The 24,229-nt window shown below is 39.8% G+C and overlaps 1 protein-coding gene across 1 annotated transcript in view; it reads right to left on the reverse strand.

The window, feature by feature from the left end:
* SYT11 (synaptotagmin 11) overlaps positions 1-6,624 on the reverse strand; it is a 75,966-nt gene extending 69,342 nt beyond the window's left edge. The window contains exon 1 of the mRNA XM_053695404.1: positions 6,418-6,624. Coding sequence (XP_053551379.1) covers positions 6,418-6,451 — 34 coding nt within the window. The 5' untranslated portion in view covers positions 6,452-6,624. The remainder of the gene's footprint in view (positions 1-6,417) is intronic.
* Between the last annotated feature and the right edge of the window lie 17,605 nt (positions 6,625-24,229).

Genomic DNA, 24,229 nt, shown 5'->3' on the forward strand with positions numbered 1-24,229 from the left:
TCTGTGTGTGCAGGTGACTATTACTGTGCATAATTATTAGGCAACTTAACAAAAAACAAATATATACCCATTTCAATTATTTATTTTTACCAGTGAAACCAATATAACATCTTAACATTCACAAATATACATTTCTGACATTCAAAAACAAAACAAATCAGTGACCAATATAGCCACCTTTCTTTGCAAGGACACTCAAAAGCCTGCCATCCATGGATTCTGTCAGTGTTTTGATCTGTTCACCATCAACATGGCGTGCAGCAGTAACCACAGCCTCCCAGACACTGTTCAGAGAGGCGTACTGTTTTCCCTCCTTGTAAATCTCACATTTGATGATGGATCACAGGTTCTCAATGGGGTTCAGATCAGGTGAACAAGGAGGCCATGTCATTAGATTTTCTTCTTTTATACCCTTTCTTGCCAGCCACGCTGTGGAGTACTTGGACGCGTGTGATGGAGCATTGTCCTGCATGAAAATCATGTTTTTCTTGAAGGATGCAGACTTCTTCCTGTACCACTGCTTGAAGAAGGTGTCTTCCAGAAACTGGCAGTAGGACTGGGAGTTGAGCTTGAATCCATCCTCAACCCGAAAAGGCCCCACAAGCTCATCTTTGATGATACCAGCCCAAACCAGTACTCCACCTTCACCTTGCTGGCGTCTGAGTCGGACTGGAGCTCTCTGCCCTTTACCAATCCAGCCACGGGCCCATCCATCTGGCCCATCAAGACTCACTCTCATTTCATCAGTCCATAAAACCTTAGAAAAATCAGTCTTGAGATATTTCTTGGCCCAGTCTTGACGTTTCAGCTTGTGTGTCTTGTTCAGTGGTGGTCGTCTTTCAGCCTTTCTTACCTTGGCCATGTCTCTGAGTATTGCACACCTTGTGCTTTTGGGCACTCCAGTGATGTTGCAGCTCTGAAATATGGCCAAACTGGTGGCAAGTGGCATCTTGGCAGCTGCACGCTTGACTTTTCTCAGTTCATGGGCAGTTATTTTGTGCCTTGGTTTTTCCACACGCTTCTTGCGACCCTGTTGACTATTTTGAATGAAACGCTTGATTGTTCGATGATCACGCTTCAGAAGCTTTGCAATTTTAAGAGTGCTGCATCCCTCTGCAAGATATCTCACTATTTTTGACTTTTCTGAGCCTGTCAAGTCCTTCTTTTGACCCATTTTGCCAAAGGAAAGGAAGTTGCCTAATAATTATGCACACCTGATATAGGGTGTTGATGTCATTAGACCACACCCCTTCTCATTACAGAGATGCACATCACCTAATATGCTTAATTGGTAGTAGGCTTTCGAGCCTATACAGCTTGGAGTAAGACAACATGCATAAAGAGGATGATGTGGTCAAAATACTCATTTGCCTAATAATTCTGCACTCCCTGTATATATGTAACCCAGAGTATACAACTCATTTAGACAGACCTAACTTAGACTTAAATATGTCAAACAAATATTCCTATACGTTAGACATGGGTTAGCTAAGATTCACATGAGTAAACTACTGGCAGTATATCGATGGGTGCTTCCCTCACTCGTCCTCTATCAGCCTATCCCCTTTATCTAACTCAGTGACTATACAGTAACAGTCAAAGGTGGGTACGATAGGGACAATTATTTCAAGGGACATCAACATCATGGTACCAAAGGTTTGGGCAACTAACAATAGCAGGCAATACCCTCATAAAGGAGTATGGGAGTATACCAATGGCCCATAGTTACTGATGCGTAAAAAGGAGAGGACAGTATATATTTAATAGTAAAGGGAGCTTCTCTACTACTGCTCAAGATTGTCACATAATATCATGGCTTAGAATGCTGTTTAAAAAGCAAGCAAGGATACAACACGCTTGTATTCTCTATGCAAATCTTCACCACCTACTTGCTGGCTAGCACCATTGTAAGCAGAGGAAATAGAGCCAGACAGCAGTATTTTTGGATCAATTAAATAAATCATCTTTTTTTATATCTCTGGGCACACAAGGGACCCCTTAAGGTGACTTACATAAAAAAAAATACTGGAAATTATTAAAAAAGAAAAGTTAAAATAAAAAAACCTGTGAAAGAAACAACCAGAAAATAAAAAAACAGTTTTTGCTCGTGTCAATATTGACTGTATTTTCCCTGCATTTCTTTTTTTGAATAGGCATCAAAATATGACACAAACGTAAGCAAACCTGCTTGAAAATACGCTGCACGTCGTTTTGAATAGAGGCCTAAAAGTGAACCAAATCACTTTATCTGCAATAATCTACATCACCAAACACTGATAATGCAACAAAATAGTCCCTAACACTCGAAATTTCAACATTTTCGATCGGCATTGCAGTAGGTGAATGGTACTACGTACATATTGCTAACTATTAATAGGAAAATACTAAAACCTTGTGCAACCACTGACTTGATCTGCATACACTGCAAAGTAAAGCCCATAATAATATTTAAATGAAACAGGTTTATTCATTTTATCTTTAGTTATTTTGTTCCTATGCTCCTCCAGCCATTTGGTTCAATAAGCCAGACTGAACATATTACGCTTTCTTGGCTGTAAAGAAGGCACAAAAACACTGTTCCTAACTGCCTTCTATTCAATTTGTCAAAAATAAAAAAAACAACTGAATGAGACGAGACAAATATAAAGAGTAATTAAAATACACAACAAAAAAGATACAAAGGGAACAAAGAATATTTGACAATAGAAGTGAATTAGAACGTTTTTTTTAAAATTGCATGTTCTATCTGAATCATGAAAGAAAAATTTTGGGATTCATGTTCCTTTAAGGGACAAATAATTTTTGGCTCTATAGTCTTGCAATACCAATTATCCAATTTACAATCCTTTTTGTGAAATCTCTATTTAATAAGCTTATAGAATATAGCCCAGAGTCCCATATTTCCCATATATAATTTTCCCAATGCATTTCTGATAACAAGTTCACTGTAATACAATTTTCTAATACAGAGAGGCCTATTTATTAAAGGTCTTGCGGACCTGATCCGACAGTGCGGATCAGGTCCGCAAGACCTTGCTGAATGCGGAGAGCAATACGCTCTCCGTATTCAGCAGTGCACCAGCAGCTCACAAGAGTTGCTGGTGCAACGCCGCCCCCTGCAAACCCATGGCCAATCGGCCACCAGCCGGGGGTGTCAATCAACCCGATCGTACTCAATCGGGTTGAATTGTGGCAATTCCTGTCCGCCTGCTCAGAGCAGGCGGACAGGGTTATGGGGCAGTGGTCTTTAGACCGCTGCTTCATAACTGCTGTTTCTGGCGAGTCTTCAGACTCGCCAGAAACATGGGCCCACAATCTCCATACGGAGCTTGATAAATGGGCCTCAGAGTGTCAGTATAGCACATTCCCTAAGACTAATTATAACACAATCACAGACTCAGGCTCACACACTATGGGCCAGATTACAAGAGTAGCAGTAAAATATCCCTTTTGCACTTTCTACTGAGTAATACCAGCGCACACTAATGCGCGCTGGTATTACAAGTTGACAGCAATGCAAATGCCAGCTTGCGTTTACATTACTAGGAAGCATTGCGCTCACGAGAACGTGCTTCCATAGGCTCGAATGAGAGCCGCGTTCTCATGCTGTTTGTCACATGAGAACGAGGCTCCCATTGGAGCGCAGTGAAGGGAGTAAGTAGCACAGCGATGAAAGCAAATGTTAAATAAATATGTATATGATTATTTATGTGTTTATATGTGTATATACACATATTAACACACACACACATATATATATATATATATATATATATATATATATATATAAAAGCATGTACATATATATTTACAGGGAACACACAGTTCCCATAGACAACAATGTAAAGGCACTTTTCAATGGTGTATTTTTTTCTAACATCCCACACACGCTGCTTTTAGCCCCTTAAAACTGCCTACTACAGTTGTTTTTTATTAAAAAATATAACACCCTCTATTTTGAGGACATTTGGGGCACTTTTAGAAAATTAACCAGAGATCTAATCTTGGGTTAATTTTCTGAGCGCTTATTGGTACCACGAAAAATTTGCAGTTTGCGGGCACGCAATATATTAGAGTTCCACTTGTAATCTAGCCCTATATTAGATAAAAGGTTCACTACCACCCTCACCAATAACAGAAGTAGTATTGCACACTATTCAGGGGTGTAATCTGGTCTAGGCTTGGTTTCATGATGCCCTGCAGCTCCAGTACTCGGACCAAAGAGATATAAATGTTTTAGAACTGGTCTAAAGGTGGTTAACAGAATGGGCTAATCAATCTTGCATGTTTTTCTGTGTATCTGGCAGGAATAAATAAATAATTAACTGCTCAGTATATTTGTGAGAAACATTAATGAGGAAAATATAAGTTAATATTTCTGAATGTGGAAGTTTTTTGTTGTTGGGGGGGGGGGGGCAGTAGATTTCTCAGTGCCTAGTACAGCACTAAACCTAAATATTTCTCACACACTGTTTTTAAAGAAAAATGCAGTTAATCCTTTCATTATTTCATCTAAAAAGGGACTTCAAAATATATTTAAATTAAAAAAAAAAAACATAACTGTGTCCTGAATAAACCATTTTCTTGTCATACTTGCAGAGGCGTGTCCCTCTCCACCAGTAAAACAGTGACAACTGTCTTTATGAGCCAGAGTAGACAATTAGGAAGTACTAAAACAATACTGCAATATTAGTTTTTCTTTATTAACATTTTGCAGGCCAGCAAATAGTTTTGACCTGTAAATACTGCTCTTTCATATGAATGAGAGATTTTTTTTAAAATATAATTTCCCTTTAAATTGGATGCTTAGTCCACACACTCACTTAAATTATAGACTAAATATTGCAGACTTTCCTATATGAGAGGCTCGGCATCATACACTTTCCTACATCAGAGGGTTAGTATCACAGTGTTCTACATTAGAAAATCTGCATTACACATGCTATCCTTGATCAGAGGCTCAGTATAAGCAATTTAATAGATCAGATGTTCACTGTCATACACAATCCTTGATCCTTCTCTCAGGTTTGAAACTAAATATTACGCACTACCACAGATCAGAGGTTAATTATTACCCACTAACCCAGAGAACAGAAGCTTTGTATTTGTCACTCTCCTGGATCTGATGTCCTGTAATATATAGTCTCTTAGATCAGTGGTTTGGTATTTCAAACCACAGTCTCTCAAGATGTTGATATCTCATAGCCTTAAATCAGGAACACTATATCTCATGCACATCAAAGGTTTAGTACCTCAAAATATTCAAAATTTAGAATTCAGTTCTTCTGGGTCAGAGGAAGAATAATTTAATCTTGCAGTTCAAAAGGTAAGTATTTAAAAAGTCTCAAAATTGGGGTCTCTTTAGCCCTCAAACCATGCTAGACCATGCTAGATCTTCATCAGTGTGCCTGTAAAGCTCATATTCACATGGGAATACAGAAAGCTTTAAACTAGAAACAGACATGATGTCATGCCATGGAGTAGAGAGCAGGCAAAATAATGAGGCCAAGTATTACATGGCAGAATACCTAGAGGTTAAATGCTGCACATCTTGTCCAGACAACGCCTTGTACACTACAAAGAAGGGGTACAGAGAGAGTGAAGTTTAGATCTGAAGAAAACAAAACCAGCTGAGCACCTAGAAGCTCAGCTTAAGAACTCTAAATATAGGGCATCCTTCAACATTCCAATTAAAGCTCAGCAGAAAAGCACATAAGTGCAAGAGATTCAAATCCAAACAATATGCTGCACAAAACCCAAGAGCCAACCCACATATTTACACACACACACACACATATATATATATATATATATATATATATATATATATATATATATATATATATATAAAGAGAGAGAGATTATATATATATATATATATATGTGTGTGTGTGTGTGTGTATACACAAACGCAAGCATGACTGACACACCCTAAGAATAATATACATATAGTGGAACTGAATAATATACAAATAGTGGAACTGTAATGTATGTTTGTATGTGTGCATGAGCAGATTTAGATATATAGATAGAGATAGATAGATAGAATAGACAGACAGAAGATAGGTTAATAGATAGATAGATAGATAGATAGATAGATAGATAGATAGATAGACAGATGATATGCAATTAGAGTTATACAATCTCAAACACAGAAGAATCATAGTATCAAGGGGAGTATACAAAATCAGATATACAGTAATATGTGTACAAAAAAAAGAATTGCATGTTTGTATATATATGGAGGTTGTACAATCCCAATCACACAACCCAATATACACATCATGCGTGTGCTTTAAGCCAAGAACACTGGCCAAGTAGCCAGGCAGATAAACACACCCTGTATGTGTCCGGAGTGCATCGCTAAAACACCCTCAAAGGGCCCATGACATAATGACCTATTTATAGCCTACTCACCAAAGCTTGGAGCTAGGTTGGTGATCTCCGCCATACTGATGTTTACAATGGTTACGAGTGTTGATAGTGATGTTTCAGATATTGATAAGGATTCTAGCTAGTGATGGTGCCCCCGGTGATGGAGCTGTTGTTTGACTACCGCTGTTGATGCTGACAGTGATGATGCTGTTACTGGTCCTGATGCAGCTCTGTCCCAGCCCACATTACGGAAACAGCCGAGTCAGAAGGGCGGTCCCTTGCTGCATACATATTGCTACACCCTCTCTCCTGCCATTATGGTACACCCATATTAAATACATGGTTTCCACTGCATTGGGCATTTCTGAAATGCACTGCTCATTTGTTAAAGTAAATCGTCTGTTTATCGTGCGACATATGAGACGTCATTGTGATGGGTGTATCAAGATGGCAAACCATACAATTAGTGCTTCTAATGCAGGGACAATAGGGAGTGGAGACAATCCGGCCACTCCCTCATCTCATGCTAACTTTAGCTTAGAGACAGAACGCCCAATCTGTGAAAAGGCTAATGATCTAATAGATGCTGTAGGATATTTCATTATCAAAATTAGTAGCTCGCTATCAATGTGTCATTGGTAGACTGAAAATATAAATGAGCATATGACAATAAGTATTTTGCGTGGGTAGATTATAGTGGTTGAGAAATATGGGTGGTTCAGTTGCAGTTAGTAGGGTACAGTGGTATATAATATAAAGTCCTGGTTACTTTGCTATTGGTACCATATTACATTATAGTTGGGGTCTAGTAGCTGGAGTCCTTGTTGCCAATATGGGGTATATCACTGTTGGAGTGCATACTGTATCCCTACTTGAGATATACTCGTATTAATATATATATTAAATATGTCTTATTGCAAGTATATATTTTAAGTATATAGTTATCCATATCTACCAAATATGATGATTTGCTCCACTTATTTTTGCTTTTAAAATTATATTTATTTTTCACAGTTGTGAAGAAAATTTGCCATTTCATTTAGTGAATCAGTTTTTGCTAATGTAGTATATAAGACAGCAAACTAAAAATGTTATCCAGAATAAAGGGCTAGATTACAAGTGGCGCACAAACATTTGCGCAACGGTTTTCAAAATAGTTTGCACCCAGGTTAAATTACGGTCATATTACAAGTTAAGTGCAATCGCGATTTATGCTAGAATCATTAATGCGATCCCAGAGCTGTGGTTAACTGTTTTGCGGGGGGGGGGGGGGGAAAGTTGCACTGACACATCAAAAATAAATTACACCCATAACATTGTCTAAAAACATAAAAAATATTGCACACAAGTTATAATGGTTCACTGAAGTTCTTTGTTGTTATCTTTTTAGCATCTGGTCCTTGCTTTTGGCATCTGGTCCTTGCTTTACCAATCACCTCTCTTTAAACCACTTAGTTTTTTCAGGACCCTCAAAGGAATGAAAATAGATTAAAACCAGGCATATATTTACTTCACACTACAACACTCCATCTGCAATAGAAACCACATTCTGAGTTATTAACTTCAAGTTGGGATGTGCCTCTATCATTGAATCATCCCACTCGCCCCCTTACTTAAACTTATGTTGCTTGTCCTATATGATTATGTACCCCTTTAGCCATATATTGTTTTGGCCTAATGCCCCATTTTACATCTCCATAGTGATACATTTTATACTTATTTAATTTGTCCAGCTCCACCATCATAGATTCTTGGTTAGATCAGCCCTGATGACACCTGAAAAACAACAAACTCTAATATGTGTTATCTGAGAAAGCTGGTGAGAAACCTTCTGTCTTTATTGGTTTTCTTCCTGCAAGATAAGACTTGAGACAGTTTACATGAAATTTTTCTTGCATGTGACCTCCCAAAAGTAATCATAATGGGAGGTATCTGCTATTTCTTTTTAGAAAGAGAATGCATCAATTAACTATGCATTCTAAATATTGGCATATTTGAAACTTAATTATGAAAACACTTAAAATTATTAATTGAACTTCAAACTAAAAGTACACATCTCATGATACAAATACACTGCAAATAAATATGCTTATAAACAAAAAAATAATGGTTTTATTTTGAGCACTCCAGCTCTGTCAGCTGTTTCCTTAGAAACTCAATTTGTTCTTTCATTCTTTTGTTTTGTTGTTTGAATTCCCAATAACTTAAGTTGGCCTTTTTGCTTCTCTCATCTGTCCTCAACCTCTAATTGTTATACTTATTTTCTTTTCTGTTTATATCACCATTTAACTTCCTGTCTCTCCAGTTTCCTGTATTTGATCCTCTACTATTCTGATACCCCCAAACATTTCTCCTGTTGCCCCTCTCTGATTCCTGCCTGTGAATTTTCAGATTGTTCTCCATTGACTGTTTTACTGCTGAAATTGGCTTAATGGTGTATGGGTGATAATTCCACCATTTCTCAGCTCTAGTGAGAACTATTTTGTGGGTATATACTAGGTTTACAATATCATTTATTATTATATCAGCAGTAATCTCCAGTAAAATGTTGGAGAACTTATCGTAGCAGTTGCCAACCAATACACTGTATATATGTAACAATATATTTATTTAAATCAATATTTATTTCTTAATTATAGCCACCTTGAATTATATTTATGTAGAAACTAGATTATGAACCAATTATGTCTATTACAATATTCTTTACAAAGCAAACCAAAATATATCTCTAAAATTAACCTTTACTCACAATAAATACCACAAATGAGAATCCCAGAACAGTCTATAATTAGCTAATAACTCTAATGCTGAACTTATAACCGTCAGAGAAATTGTATATTATTTAACACAATAACCAATTTATATGCAATATCTAAGAGATTTCACAATAAGTAAGACTATAAAAGTACCATGTCTTTTCTAGCAAATAAAATTATTTAAAACTACACAGGACTATGAATATAAATTTAAAATACCAAATATCCCTTTAAATCACCAGCTTCAATTAAACTGTAGCAACAATGAATGTATTTGCTTTAAAATATTAAATTATAACCACTGCCATACATTACCACTTAACCAATTTGAGGTTTCAACTTTTTCAGATAAATCCGTTCACCGTCATAAGAGGTTTTGCACTTATAGTAAAAGAAAAATGTAGGCCCAGTTTTGTTTTAGATAGACTGTGTTCCAAAGGCAGCAGTTGTCAGTCAGTCAAAATTCTTTTCTCTTGCATGAGCTTTTATCAAGTGATAAGCCCGCATCTATTTTGTAATCATTGGTGAATATTCGGATACGCCCTTTTCAAAGCTTGTTCCTTCATTGGCTTACCGGGAATGTGTGGTTATTTGATCCTACAATCTCATTTGGTCGCAATTCTTGCATAAACCACCAGAGGGCAGCATACACAGTCAGTTTAGTATTTGATTTAAAGTGTTCATTAAACACTGATAAATTCCAGTATTAATAAATGATATGTCCAATATGTGTGGTACCATATAATACTATTTAACCTGAGTATTTTCATACTAAACATGATTATATTCCACTTCATTATGGCACTTTAAAAGGATATTCATACTTTTAGCATTGATCTAATTAATATTTTACAATTGTCATCTTTTCCAGTTATTATAAATATTTAGTGTATAACTATATGATAGGACTCAGGGTAGGCACTCCTGTAACAGCATTTATTAGCCCCATTTGGAGCCCAATCTGTTACTCAGATGTCTGGAAGATAGAAAAAAATGTTATATATTTTAAATGGGATTATTACAATTGTTTATTTATTTCATAAACCTGTGTGATTTGATTTACAGCACCAACTACACATGCATAGACAATCTTCTAGGTATATATATATATATATATATATATATATATATATATATATATAATATTTTTGAGCACTTGGAATAGATTTGAAAATTATAACCATTCATTTCAAATGACTTTTTTTCCTATGTACATTAAACTTCCCATATGTTAGCTGTAACATGAGTCCAAACGCCTATGTATATTGTAGTCTAGCATTGGATATGTATGTATATATCATACATTTGCTAATTACTATACTTCCTGGGCTTCAGCTAGCTTCAAAAAGCCATTACAGAGACTATTGGCTAGATTACGAGTTTTGCGTTAGGCTTAAAAAGCAGCGTTAGCCGGTCCTAACGCTGCTTTTTAACGACCACTGGAATTACGAGTCTTGCAGGTACAGGTGTACCGCTCACTTAGACACAGACTTGGAAATACCGCAAATCCACTTAGGCAAATTGCGTATCCTCTTTTTTCAATGGAACTTGCATAGCGCCGGTATTACGAGTCTGCTAAAAAGTGAGCGGTACACCCTCTCCTGTCAAGACTGGTATTAGCATTTTAAAGTCAGTAGTTTTACACTACAACGCCGTAGCATAAAACTCATAACTAAACTGCTAAAAAGTACACTAACACCCATAAACTACCTATTAACCCCTAAACCGAGGCCCTCCCACATTGCAAACACTAAAAGAAAAATTTTAACCCCTAATCTGCCAAACCGGACATCGCCGCCACTATAATAAATATATTAAACCCTAAACCGCTGCACTCGGTCCCTAACATCGCCGCAACCTACCTACATTTATTAACCCCTAATCTGCTGCCCCCAACGTCGCCGCCACTATATTAAAGTTGTTAACCCCTAAATCTAAGTCTAACCCTAACCCTAACACCCCCTAACTTAAATATAATTAAAAGAAATCTAAATACAAATTCCTATCATTAACTAAATTATTCCTATTTAAAACTAAATACTTACCTGTAAAATTTAACTTTATTTATAGGGTTTATTTTACAGGTAAATATTTAGTTTTAAATAGGAATAATTTAGTTAATGATAGGAATATTTATTTCAATTTATTTAAATTATATTTAAGTTAGGGGGCGTTAGGTTTAGGGATGATTAACTTTAACATAGTGGCGGCGACGTTGGGGGCAGCAGATTAGGGGTTAATAAGTGTAGGTAGGTGGCGGCGACATTGGGGGCAGCAGAGTAGGGGTTAATAAATATAATGTAGGGTTTGGCGATGTTGGGGGCAGCAGATTAGGGGTTCATAAGTATAATGTAGGTGGCGGCGGTGTCCGGAGCGGCAGATTAGGGGTTAATAATTATAATTTAGGTGTCGGCGATGTCGGGGGCGGCAGATTAGAGGTTAATAAGTGTAAGATTAGGGGTATTTAGACTCAGGGTTCGTGTTAGGTGTAGACATAAAATATATTTCCCCATAGGAATCAATGGGGCTGCGTTAAGGAGCTTTTCGCTGCTTTTTTGCAGGTGTTAGACTTTTTTTCAGCTGGCTCTCCTCGTTGATTCCTATGGGGAAATCGTGCACGAGAATGTTACACCAGCTCACCGCTGACTTAAGCAGTGCTGGTATTGGAGTGCACTTCTTGCCTTTTAACGACAGGTTTCTGAAAACTCGTAACACCAGCGCTGTAGGTAAGTGAGCGGTGAGGGAAAACTGCTCGTTAGCACCGCACAGCCTCTAACGCAAAACTCGTAATCTGGGGCTATGTCTGTTATCTTCACATGGGGTCATTACCTGGTAACTTATTACATAGAAGAGAGATCAGGACATCCTGAGATTTCCAAATGTCTATTTCTTTGTTCTTGAAATCTGTGTTTCAGAACAAAGGGGGGTCGATACCACCCACTTTAGTGTAATTCATAGTGCAGCCAAATCAATATATATATATATATATATATATATATATATATATATATATATATATATACTGTATAAGGCTTTGTTGTGGGGGTACCCCACCTCTGCCAACTCATAAGAGGTAATATTTGTAATTATCATGTAAATACTCTAGTTTTCACAAGAGGGGCTGCAAAATACATCAAAAGTTGTAAATAATGTTGTCCCTTTGCTTTTATCAAAGTTACTGAGCAAAATATATAAAATTAAAAATCAATAAGTACCGGCATCTTTTCTTTTACAAAAAAAGGTGTGTGTGTGTGTGTGTATGTATGTATATATATATATCTCAATGAAACACCAGACGAAAATGGAAGGTAAATAAAAATTATTTGGTTTACCTGGAAAAGGGAATTAAAGTCTCATTTTTGTTAGAAAATGGCACATTACAGGATGTCATTTAAATTGTAATTTTATGCATAGACAGAGAGCAATTTAGACTTTGGCCTCTATTTATCAAGCCGTCAACCGCAAATACGCTGGAATTCCGCAGCGTATTTGTGGCGAGGCTGATTCGCCATAGTTATCAAGCCCTACAGACCAGCAAAAGTAGAATCTAGTGACGTAACATACGATCTGCACCTAACACCCTAACATGTACCCCGAGTCTAAACACCCCTAATCTGCCCCCCCGACACCGCCGACACCTACATACATACATACGTATTAACCCCTAAACTGCTGCTCCTGGACCCCGCCGCAACTATAATAAATGTATTAACCCCTAAACCGCCACCTACCCCGACCCCGCCGCCACCCCCATTATACCTATTAACCCCTAATCTGCCGTCCCCTATACCGCCGCCACCTACATCAAGTTATTAACCCCTATCCTGACGATCCCGGACCCCGCCGCAAATAAAATAATTGTTTAACCCCTAAACCGCCGCTCCCGGAGCCCGCCGCCACCTACATTACATATATTAACCCCTATCCTGCCCCCCCTACACCGCCGCCACTATATTAAATGAATTAACCCCTAAACCTAAGTCTAACCCTAACACCCCCCTAACTTAAATATTATTTAAATTAATCTAAATAAATATTCCCATAATTAAATAAATTAATCCTATTTAAAACTAAATACTTACCTATAAAATAAACCCTAAGCTAGCTACAATATAACTAATAGTTACATTGTAGCTAGCTTAGGGTTGAATTTTATTTTACAGGCAAGTTTGTATTTATTTTAACTAGGTACAATAGCTATTAAATAGTTATTAACTATTTAATAGCTACCTAGCTAAAATAAATACAAAATTACCTGTAAAATAAATCCTAACCTAAGTTACAATTACACCTAACACTACACTATCATTAAATAAATTAATTAAATACAATTACCTACAATTAAATTAAAATAACTCAAATTAACTAAAGTACAAAAAAACCCTCTAAATTACAGAAAATAAAAAAAGTTACAAGAAGTTTAAACTAATTACACCTAATAAAATAAAAAAGCCCCCCAAAATAATAAAATTCCCTACCCTAAACTAAATTACAAATAACCCTTGAAAGGGCCTTTTGCGGGGCATTGCCCCAAAGTAATCAGCTCTTTTACCTGTAAAAAAAAGAAATACACCCCCCCAACATTAAAACCCACCACCCACACCCAACCTTACTCTAAAACCCACCCAAACCCCCCTTAAAAAAACCGAACACTACCCCATTGAAGATCACCCTACCTTGAGCCGTCTTCACCCAGCCGGGCCTAAGTCCTCAATGAATCTGGGCGAAGAGGTCCTCCAGATGGGCAGAAGTCTTCATCCAAGCGGCATCTTCTATCTTCTTCCATCCGGGGAGGAGCAGCACCATCTTGAAGACATCCGACGCAGAGCATCCATCGATCCCGACGACTAAACGAAGAATGACGGTTCCTTTAAATGACGTCATCCAAGATGGCGTCCCTTGAATTCCGATTGGCTGATAGGATTCTACCAGCCAATCGGAATTAAGGTTGGATCCAATCAGCCAATAGGATTGACCTCACATTCTATAGGCTGTTCCAATCAGCCAATAGAATGCGAGGTCAATCCGATTGGTTTTCCTACCTTAATTCCGATTGGCTGATAGAATCCTATCAGCCAATCGGAATTCAAGGGACGCCATCTTGGATGATGTCATTTAAAGGAACCATCATTCTTCGTTTAGTCGTCGGGATCAATGGATGCTCTGCGTCGGATGTCTTCAAGATGGTGCCGCTCCTCGCCGGATGGAAGAAGATAGAAGATGCCGCTTGGATGAAGACTTCTGCCCATCTGGAGGACCTCTTCTGGCCGGATTGGATGAAGACTTCTGCCCATCTGGAGGACCACTTCGCCCGGATTCGTTGAGGACTTAGGCCCGGCTGGGTGAAGACGGCTCAAGGTAGGGTGATCTTCAATGGGGTAGTGTTCGTTTTTTTTAAGGGGGGTTTGGGTGGGTTTTAGAGTAAGGTTGGGTGTGGGTGGTGGGTTTTAATGTTGGGGGGGAGTGTATTTCTTTTTTTACAGGTAAAAGAGCTGATTACTTTGGGGCAATGCCCCGCAAAAAGCCCTTTTAAGGGCTATTTGTAATTTAGTTTAGGGTAGGGAATTTTATTATTTTGGGGGTTTTTTTGTACTTTAGTTAATTTTAGTTATTTTTATTTAATTGTAGGTAATTGTATTTAATTAATTTAATTTATTTAATGGTAGTATAGTGTTAGGTGTAATTGTAACTTAGGTTAGGTTTTATTTTACAGGTATATTTGTATTTATTTTAGCTAGGTAGCTATTAAATAGATAACTATTTAATAGCTATTGTACCTAGTTAAAAATAAATACAAACTTGCCTGTAAAATAAAAATAAACCCTAAAATAGCTACAATGTAACTATTAGTTATATTGTAGCTATCTTAGGGTTTATTTTATAGGTATTTAGTTTTAAATAGGAATAATTTATTTAATTATAGTAATATTTATTTAGATTAATTTAAATAATATTTAAGTTAGGGGGCTGTTAGGGTTAGACTTAGGTTTAGGGGTTAATAGATATAATTTAGGTGGCGGCGGTGTAGGGGGGGGGGCAGATTAGGGGTTAATAAATGTAATGTAGGTGGCGGTGGGCTCCGGGAGCGATAGTTTAGGGGTTAAACATTTTATTTAGTTGCGGCGGGGTCCGGGATTGGCAGGATAGGGGTTAATAACTTTATGTAGGTGGCGGCGGTATAGGGGGCGGAAGATTAGGGGTTAATAGGTATAATGTAGCTGGCGGCGGGGTCCGGGAGCGGTGGTTTAGGGGTTCATATATTTATTATAGTAGAGGCGGGGTCCGGGAGCGGCGGTTTAGGGGTTCATATATTTATTATAGTTGCGGCGGGGTCCAGGAGCGGTGGTTTAGGGGTTAATAAGTTTATTATAGTTGCGGGGGGCTCCGGGAGCGGCGGTTTAGGGGTTAATATATTTATTATAGTTGCGGAGGGGTCCAGGAGCGGCGGTTTAGGGGTTCATATATTTATTATAGTTGCGGCGGGGTCCGGGAGCGGCGGTTTAGGGGTTAATATATTTATTATAGTTGCGGCGGGGTCCAGGAGCTGTGGTTTAGGGGTTAATAAGTTTATTTAGGTGCGGGGGGCTCCGGGATCGGCGGTATAGGGGGTAAACAGTATAGTATAGTGTGGGTGCTTAGTGACAGGCTAGCAAGAAAGCTGCGAAGAAGCCGATGAGCAGCGAGATCGATGACTGTCAGTTAACAACAGTCCGCTGCTCATCGCACCGTACTTGGTGAGCAGCTTTTTGACAGCTTTCTTGATAAATTTGGCGAACGTATTCAGGTCCGCGGCGGCGATGTTAGGTGAGCGTATTGGGGCCAGCGAATGTAGGTAAGTAGACAGCTTGATAACTAGAGGCCTTTGTGTAAAATATTGCTCTAAACTGTATTACATGTAAATGCAATCTGGAGAATAGGATCTAAATAGTGTCACACACACACTATACCTTGCCAAACTACCTTCCTGCACCTTCCTCCAACAGGAATGAATTCACATTAGCATATGTATAGGGCAAGCTACAGAAATCAGACAATACTTTAAAAAAAAAATTGCACAAGAAAATTACAATCTTTATAAAATGGACATTATATTCAAAATGTGTCAGTTTGTCATGATCCAGGGTATAATCGCTCAGGAGACAGACCCTCGGGACAGTGGTAGGGAATTGGAGACACCGACCCCTGACCCGGGGAAGAGTATTCTGGACGTGGATAGATGATATTCTGTGATTCATAGTTGCAAGAAGTTATTGTAGAACACATGGAGAGTAAAACATATGTATACAATATATTCTGGCTTCAATGGAAACATAATAGATACTGTGACTTATAAATTCTAGGAGTAGCTGAAGGATTCATGAGTGAAAAATATAACAATGTAAGATATTCAGGCTTCAGATCAAACAGATTGGAGATTGTGATTATGCAAGCGTTGTTGCAGGTTCACAGTACATAATATTAGTTAGAGCTGTATGCCAGAGTAAAGGACAGTAACACAGGTGAAAGGCAACTTCCAAGTTAAGCATTAAATACTGTTGTGGCAAAATTGGAGAATCACAGGGAAACAGTTTGCTTAACTAAACACATAAATGCAGAGTTCTGAGTAAATATATTTTCAGGAGGTTATTTGAGCAATGGAAAGTTGTAGCAGTGAATAATTGTATGGTTCCGAATAAGATTCAGTTGTAGCAATCAGAGCAAATATAAACTTGTAATTTAGATTGATTTCAGAATTAGTTTAATAGAAGTGTCCAGGAAACTAGGCATGCAATATGTGGATACTTGCGATTAGAAGAAGGCTGTAATTTGAATATGTCTGAATAAATCCATGCTGGAACAAAACTTTAGGATTCTGGAACAAACTTCAAAGCTAATGCAATGCACACTAGGCCTGACAAGACTTAAAAAGAGGCTGAGAGAATCAGGTGCATGAATGATTAATTAGGCAGGTAAGTTGCAGCAGTAGAATGAATGCAGACACTCCACAAACCACATGATTGTCAGACGCAGGGAAGGCAGTCTTAAAGGGTCAGTGATAGCAGGCAGGTATATGTTACAGAGCCCCACCCCCTTAAAGTGACCTCTGGGCGCTCGATGCAATGCAAAAAGAGAGAGAACGACAATGACATGGAAAGCTGGTAGTAGCTTCATGGAGGTGGTAAATCCAATCCGAAAACAAAAAAGGAGGGTTGGAGATCTCTTAAAAAAGCAAAATGACAATGCGTAGGCACGGATTTTTAGGTATCAAAAGAGCTTGAAAATGATGAGAGCAAAACTTGAAGTCATCTTTCTTGTAGTAATCATGAGGAAACTTGAGCATAACATACGATGAGCTTCCAACAACGGAATCATCTTCAGGGTTGATAGGCGATTGTACTTCATGACAGATGACCATGTACACACCCAATCAAAAGGTCAAGCCCAATCCTAGACATATGAATAGACTTTCCTTAACTTCGGAAATAGAGATGCAGCATTCTGGACTGTTAAACAGATTATCTACTTTTGAATCAGAGATTTGAGTATCCTCAGAATTAAAGGGACACTGAACCCAAATTTTTTCTTTTGTGATTCAGATAGAGAATTCAATTTTAAGCAATTTTGTAATTTACTCCTATTAGCAAATGTTCTTCATTCTCTTGGTATCTTTATTTGAAAAGCAAGAATGTAAGTTTAGATGACGGCCCATTTTGGTGAACAACCTGGGTTGTTCTTGATAATTGGTGGATAAATTAATCCACCAATAAACAAGTGCTGTCCAAGGTCCTGGACTTTCTTTTTCAAATAAATATAGCAAGAGAACGAAGAAAATTTGATAATAGGAGTAAATCAGAATGTTGCTTAAAATTGCATGCTCTATCTGAATCACAAAATAAATAATTTGGGTTCAGTGTCCCTTTAACATCTTGGCTGAGTATTAGATATACTCCAAAAGAAAAAGCTATAGCCACTTCTAAGCAAACAGCAGGGCTTTCTTCAGAGTAGGAGACAGGAGTGTAGAGTGCAAGATTTGACCAGTTCTTGCCATCTTCTGGTTCAATATAAAATGTGTCCTTACTGGATTTAAGAGTGTCCTCACTAGGATCAGGTATAGGAATGCCTGCGATGGGGCCAGGTTCAGGAATGCCCTGACTAGGATCAGGTACAGGAATGCCCATGCCAGGGATAGGTTCAAGTATGCCCACATCAGGGCAAGGATCAAGAATATCCTTACTAGGATCAGATTCAGGAATGCCCACTCCAGGGCAAGGTTCAGTAATGCCAACACAAGGGCAAGGGTCAGGAATGCCCACACCAGGGCAAGGTTCAGGAATGCCCACACCAGGGCAAGGTTTGAGGGCAGAAGAACTGAGGACAGGTTTGCTAATGTCAAGGCTTCTTTCATGGACAGGAGGCTTGAACAGGGCTGGACTGGGACCAAAAAGAGGCCCGGGCATTTTAGGGCAAAGAGGCCCAACCCCCTCCACAATAAGTCAGCCACATACACTGATATATTCTGAATCATGTGAGTGACTCAAGTCATACATTTCTGATAATTTGATTAGGTATTACTGACCCAGCAACTTTGCAATAATAATTTAACCAAACAGTAACAGTGCACAACCTCACTATAAATGACTCACATACACTGATATGTGATATATTCTGAATCATGTGAGTGACTTATAGTGAGGTTGTGCATTGTTACTGTTTGGTAAAAAATATTGCAATGCTCGCTCAGTAATCCCTAATCAGAGTATCAGAAATGTATGACTTGAGTCACTCACATGAATGATTCAGAATATATCAGAAAATGTGAGTCTGACTCACTCAAATTATACATTTCTGATAATCTGATTATGGATTACTGAGCCTGCATTGCAATATTTTTTTAACCACAAACAGTAACAGTGCACAACCTCACCTGCTGGCTGCTGCGTCACCAATTTCAGTTTTACCATCATCTCCCTGACGTCTGACTCCCTTTCTCTGCTGATGCTGCAGCCTCATGATCCAGTGAGTTTTATCGACCGGCCTACCTGACCCAACTTAGTTTTCCCGCCACTCCCCACCCCACCAAGAGATTGTGCAACGTGTTATCCCCATAGAGAGAAGTAACATTGGTCCGGCCTGCAGTGCTACCAGAAAAGCCCTCCACTCTGACTTAACCAGGCTCACCTGCCGCTATATGAAAGACTAGTAACCAGAGGCGTAACTAGAAACCACAAGGCCCAGGTGAGAAAATTCAAGAAGGGCACAAGCAATACATGTTTATATATGCACAGTATATATCAGCATGCCACTTAAGCACCTCATTACATAAGATCTGCACACACAATACATGTTTATATATGCAAAGTATATGTCCCCAGCCCCCCTGCAATAAATTATGCCCCCAGCCTCCCTGTAATAAATCATGCCCCAGCCCCCCAGCAATAAATGATTCCTCCAGCCCCCTACAATAAAATGATGCCCCCAGCCATAAATTATGCCCGCAGCCCCCCTGCAATAAAATGATGCTCAAGCACCCCTGCAATAAAATGATGCTCCCAGCAATAAAATGATGCTCCCAGCCCCCTGCAATAAAATAATGCCCTGAGCCCCCTGCAATAAATTATGCCCCCAGCCCCCTGCAATAAATGATGCCCCCAGCAATAAAATGAAGCCCCTGCCCCCTGCAATAAATGATGCCCCCAGCCCCCTGCAATAAATTATGCCCCCAGCCCCCCTGCAATAAAATGATGCCCACAGCCCCCTGCAATAAAATGATGCCCCCAGCTCCCCTGCAAAAAAATGATGCCCCCAGCCTCCTGCAATTAAATGATGCCCCGTTCCATAAATGATGCCCCCAGCCCACCTGTAATAAATTATGCCCCAGCCATAAATGATTCCCTCAGCCTCCCCTGCAATAAAATGATGCCCCAGCCATAAATGATGCCCCCAGCAATAAATGATTCCCCCAGACCCCCTGAAATAAAATAATGCCCCCAGCCATAAATGATGCCCTCAGCCCCCCTGCAATAAATGATTCCCCCAGCCATAAATGATGCCCCAGCCCCCCTGCAATAAAATGATGCCCCAGCCCTGCTGCAATAAAATGATGCCCCCAGCACCCCTGCAATAAAATGATGCTCCCAGCAATTAAATGAAGCCCTGAACCTCCCTGCAATAAAATGGTGCCCTGAGCCCCTCTGCAATAAATAATGTTCCCAGCCCATCTGCAATAAATTATGTCCCCACAAATAAAATAAAGCCCCCAGCCCCACTGCAATAAAATGATGCCTCCCAGCCTCCTGCAATAAATGATGACCCCAGCCCCCTGCAATAAAATTATGCCCCCAGCAATAAAATTATGCCTCCAGCCTTCATGCAATAAATGATGCCCCCCAACAAAAATATGAAGCTCCCCTGCAATTAATGATGCCCCCACTAGACCCTCATTTTTAGGATTTTTTATACTAATGTATTCCAGCTAGCGCTAGGGATCACACTCACAGCATGTGCATTGAGCAGAACAGTGAGCATCTCTCCACTCCAGAGCCGCTGCTACGGCTGCCCCCTGCCCCCCGCGGGTGCCTCCCCCCAAATAAAATAAAATCAAAACTGTACACAGCCTGTCAGAAGTTTGTTGCCCCTCCAGCAGCTGGTAGTTATGCCCCTGCTACTGCTAGTCACTGGCTGCAGGCTACCTCCCTCACCCTTTCTCTTACCTCCTGCATGCTGCTACACTGGGAGGAAGTGATGGGGGCGCAGGAGCCGGGAAGTGACATGTTCTCCCTTTTAAGGTTCCTCCCAGCCAGGCCAGCCCACCAAGCACAGATGTCGGAGGCCCAGGCCCCCAGTTGCTCCTCCCACCCTCAGCCACATCAGACAGTAGCAGCCAGCAGCATGTTGTTTGCAAGTAAGTAGATGCTAAGTCTCACCACCGCTGTATATGCAAGTCTGTGTTGGTCCCTGCCTGCTCACTCACAGCCATGCTCTGTCCTACCGGCCATTTTACTAACAGTACAAGAACACAAAACATTATAATAAAAAAATTTGGGCACTCGGTATGTGGGCGGGGCTAAGAAGACCGGCGGCCCACTGGGCAAATGCCCGGTATCCCCTATGGTCAGTCCGGGCCTGGGCTTGAAGGCTGGTATGCCCACATCTGGGTTAGGCTTAAGGACAAGAGTGTCCATATTAGGATTAGAAACATGAACGTCCAAATTTGGGACAGCTGCTGAGATACTTGTACTAGGATCAGGTTCAACCATAGAAAAGAGAAAGAACCCACTTTAGAGCCAGGAACCATACTCTCTTCTGAGCAGAGGACAAGGCTTCTTCTTGGTTCACAAATGAAGAATTTACGAGAACCATTTTTGAGCCAAGAACCATACTTGCTTCTGAGCAGAGGGCATGGCTACCTTCAGGATCAAAGTATTATTACACCCATTTCCAGGTTAAACAAAAGGAGTACCCATACCAGGGTCAAAAACAGGAGAGACCACCTTGATGCCAGGTTTAGTAGTATCATCATGGAAATCAGGGAGAGAAATGGTCACTGAGGAATATTGTTGAAAAACTTTAGCATATGATTCAGGGTCAAGAATGTCCACTTGGTGACTAGATTCAATAACTTTAGTACATGTTTCAGGGTCAAGAATGTCCACTTGGTGACTATGTTCAATGATATCCTCATAGGGTTCAGCATCAGAAATTCCTGTACAGGGAACAGATGTAGTAGAAAATATAGGTTTATGTGAAGTATCTCCCAAGGAAAACATTTTCTTAGATGCAGTAACAGAAGAACTTTGTGAAGGTGGAGTGTACTGAAGAATGCCACTCTCAGGTAGATGAAGAGGAATTGTGACACCAGATTCTGACTGAGAAGTTTTCTTGGGTTCAGCAGGCATACTTATCATTTGGGTTTGAATTTCAGCGCTGAATTCTCCAGGGACTACCTCTTCAACATTACATATGGGAAAGCTGAAAGGATGTATATCTAAAACAAAGTGATCCTTTTCTTTTAGAACAGGGTTCATAGACATTGAGGCAGTATCAGATGGAGGAAAGGAATCAGCAGTTGAAAGCAGTGACTGTAATTGTAGAGTTTGAGAAGAGAAAACATTAAGTGCTTCAAAAACAGTCTGAAGGCGACTAGACATAACATACAGCTTGGTGTGGAGAGTATCACGGGGCAAGAGAGGATCTGGCACAGCAAAAACTGAAACAGGAGATTCAGGCTGAGTTTCCTCTTTACACTTCCGATTTTCTGTAGGCAGAAAGATTTTCTTTTTCTTTTTTAGCAGAGAGCTTAGATAACTGAGATTTCTTCCCAATATGTGGCTTCTTAGGGTGGTGCCAAAGTAGCCTGGAGTACCTTATATCAGTTTGAGAATAGAAATCCTCTTCATCACTGGATGCATAATTCTGAGATAAAAATTCAGCATAGTTCTTGAAGGGGACTGTTTCTGCAAACAGCAGTCTGTAAACCAGATGTCTCTTCTTCCAGCTCTGAATCTGTCCAATCTACAGAATCCCTTGGAATATCAGAAATAGGAAGATCAGCATTTCCAGGAGAGGTTTCATGATGGGAGCTGTCTGCAGCATCTATATTGTAAATATAGCATCCCAAGATGTCATATAGCCAATAGGTTGAGGTTTTGTCTGAATTTGTGGGGAATTAAAGTTGCGCTCATACCAGTCTAGTGCCAGTTAAGTCTGGATCTACGAAGTCATCCTTCTCATTGACATATTCACACTCAGAGTCATTATCCCCAGGATGGGAATCACAGATAGGAGGAGTAGATGGTATTCTGGAACAGTAGTCCTGTCTCTTCAAATCTTTAAAGGTCTGAATTTCTTCTGCAGAAAATATGAATACATTCTCTTCATTTAAATAGTCAAACTCAGAATCAGTTTCACCAAAATGGAAATCACGAACACGAGGAGTAGATGAAACTCTAGAATGGGAGTACTATGTCTTTAAATATTTAAAAGTCTGAAATTCTTCTGTTTTTCCTTTATGGATAGCTTGGGTCTGAGATAGCTTGTAATTTTTTCTTCTTCCCGGGCGGGTGCATCCACTACCACTGCGGGGGCTTTTTTAGGCATTAGCTTTCTGTCATGATCCAGTGTATACCGGTAATTACTCAGGAGACAGACCTCCTGGGCAGTGGTAGGGAATTGAAGACACGACCTGTGACCCGGGGAAGAGTATCCTGGAAGTGGATAGATGATATTCTGTGATTCATAGTTGGAAGAAGTTATTGTAGAATACATGGAGAGTAAAATATATGTATACAATATATTCTGGCTTCAATGGAAACATAATAGATATTGTGACTTATAGTTTCTAGGAGTAGCTGTAGGAATCATGAGTGAATAGGGGGTAGTTATCAAGCCGTCAACCTCAAATACGCTGGAATTCCGCAGCGTATTTGTGGCGAGGCTGATTCGCCTTAGTTATCAAAGGCTAGACACCGGCAAAAGTAGAATTTTGTGACGTAAGCTTCGATCCGCCGGACTCAGTCCAACACAGATCGATTCTTACGTCACTCCAGATGTTCTGGAGGCAGCGGATCCCTTAGGAATCAATGGGAGTCTGACCATAGCGAAAGTACAAGTTCGCTGCTGCCAGACATCCCATTGATTTCTATGGGAGCTGTCTACACCTAACACTCTAACATGTACCCCGAGTCTAAACACCCCTAATCTGTCCCCCTACACCGCCGCAACTAAATAAAGTTATTACCCCCTAAACCGCCGCTCCCAGAGCCCACTGCCACTATAATAAATATGTTAACCCCTAAACCGCCGCTCCCGGAGCCCACCGCAAGCTACTCTATACATATTAACCCCTAAACCGCCGCTCCCGGAGCCCACCGCAAGCTACTCTATACATATTGACCCCTAAACCGCCGCTCCCGGAGCCCACCGCAAGCTACTCTGTACATATTAACCCCTAAACTGCCGCTCCCGGAGCCCACCGCAAGCTACTCTATACATATTAACCCCTAAACCGCCACTCCCTGACCCGCCGCAACTATAATAAATGTATTAACCCCTAAACCGCCGCTCCCGGACACTACCGCAACCTACATTATAACCCCTATCCTGCCCCTCTATACCGCCGC

This window comes from Bombina bombina, chromosome 1, assembly GCF_027579735.1.
Source record: "Bombina bombina isolate aBomBom1 chromosome 1, aBomBom1.pri, whole genome shotgun sequence".
Lineage (NCBI taxonomy): Eukaryota > Metazoa > Chordata > Amphibia > Anura > Bombinatoridae > Bombina > Bombina bombina.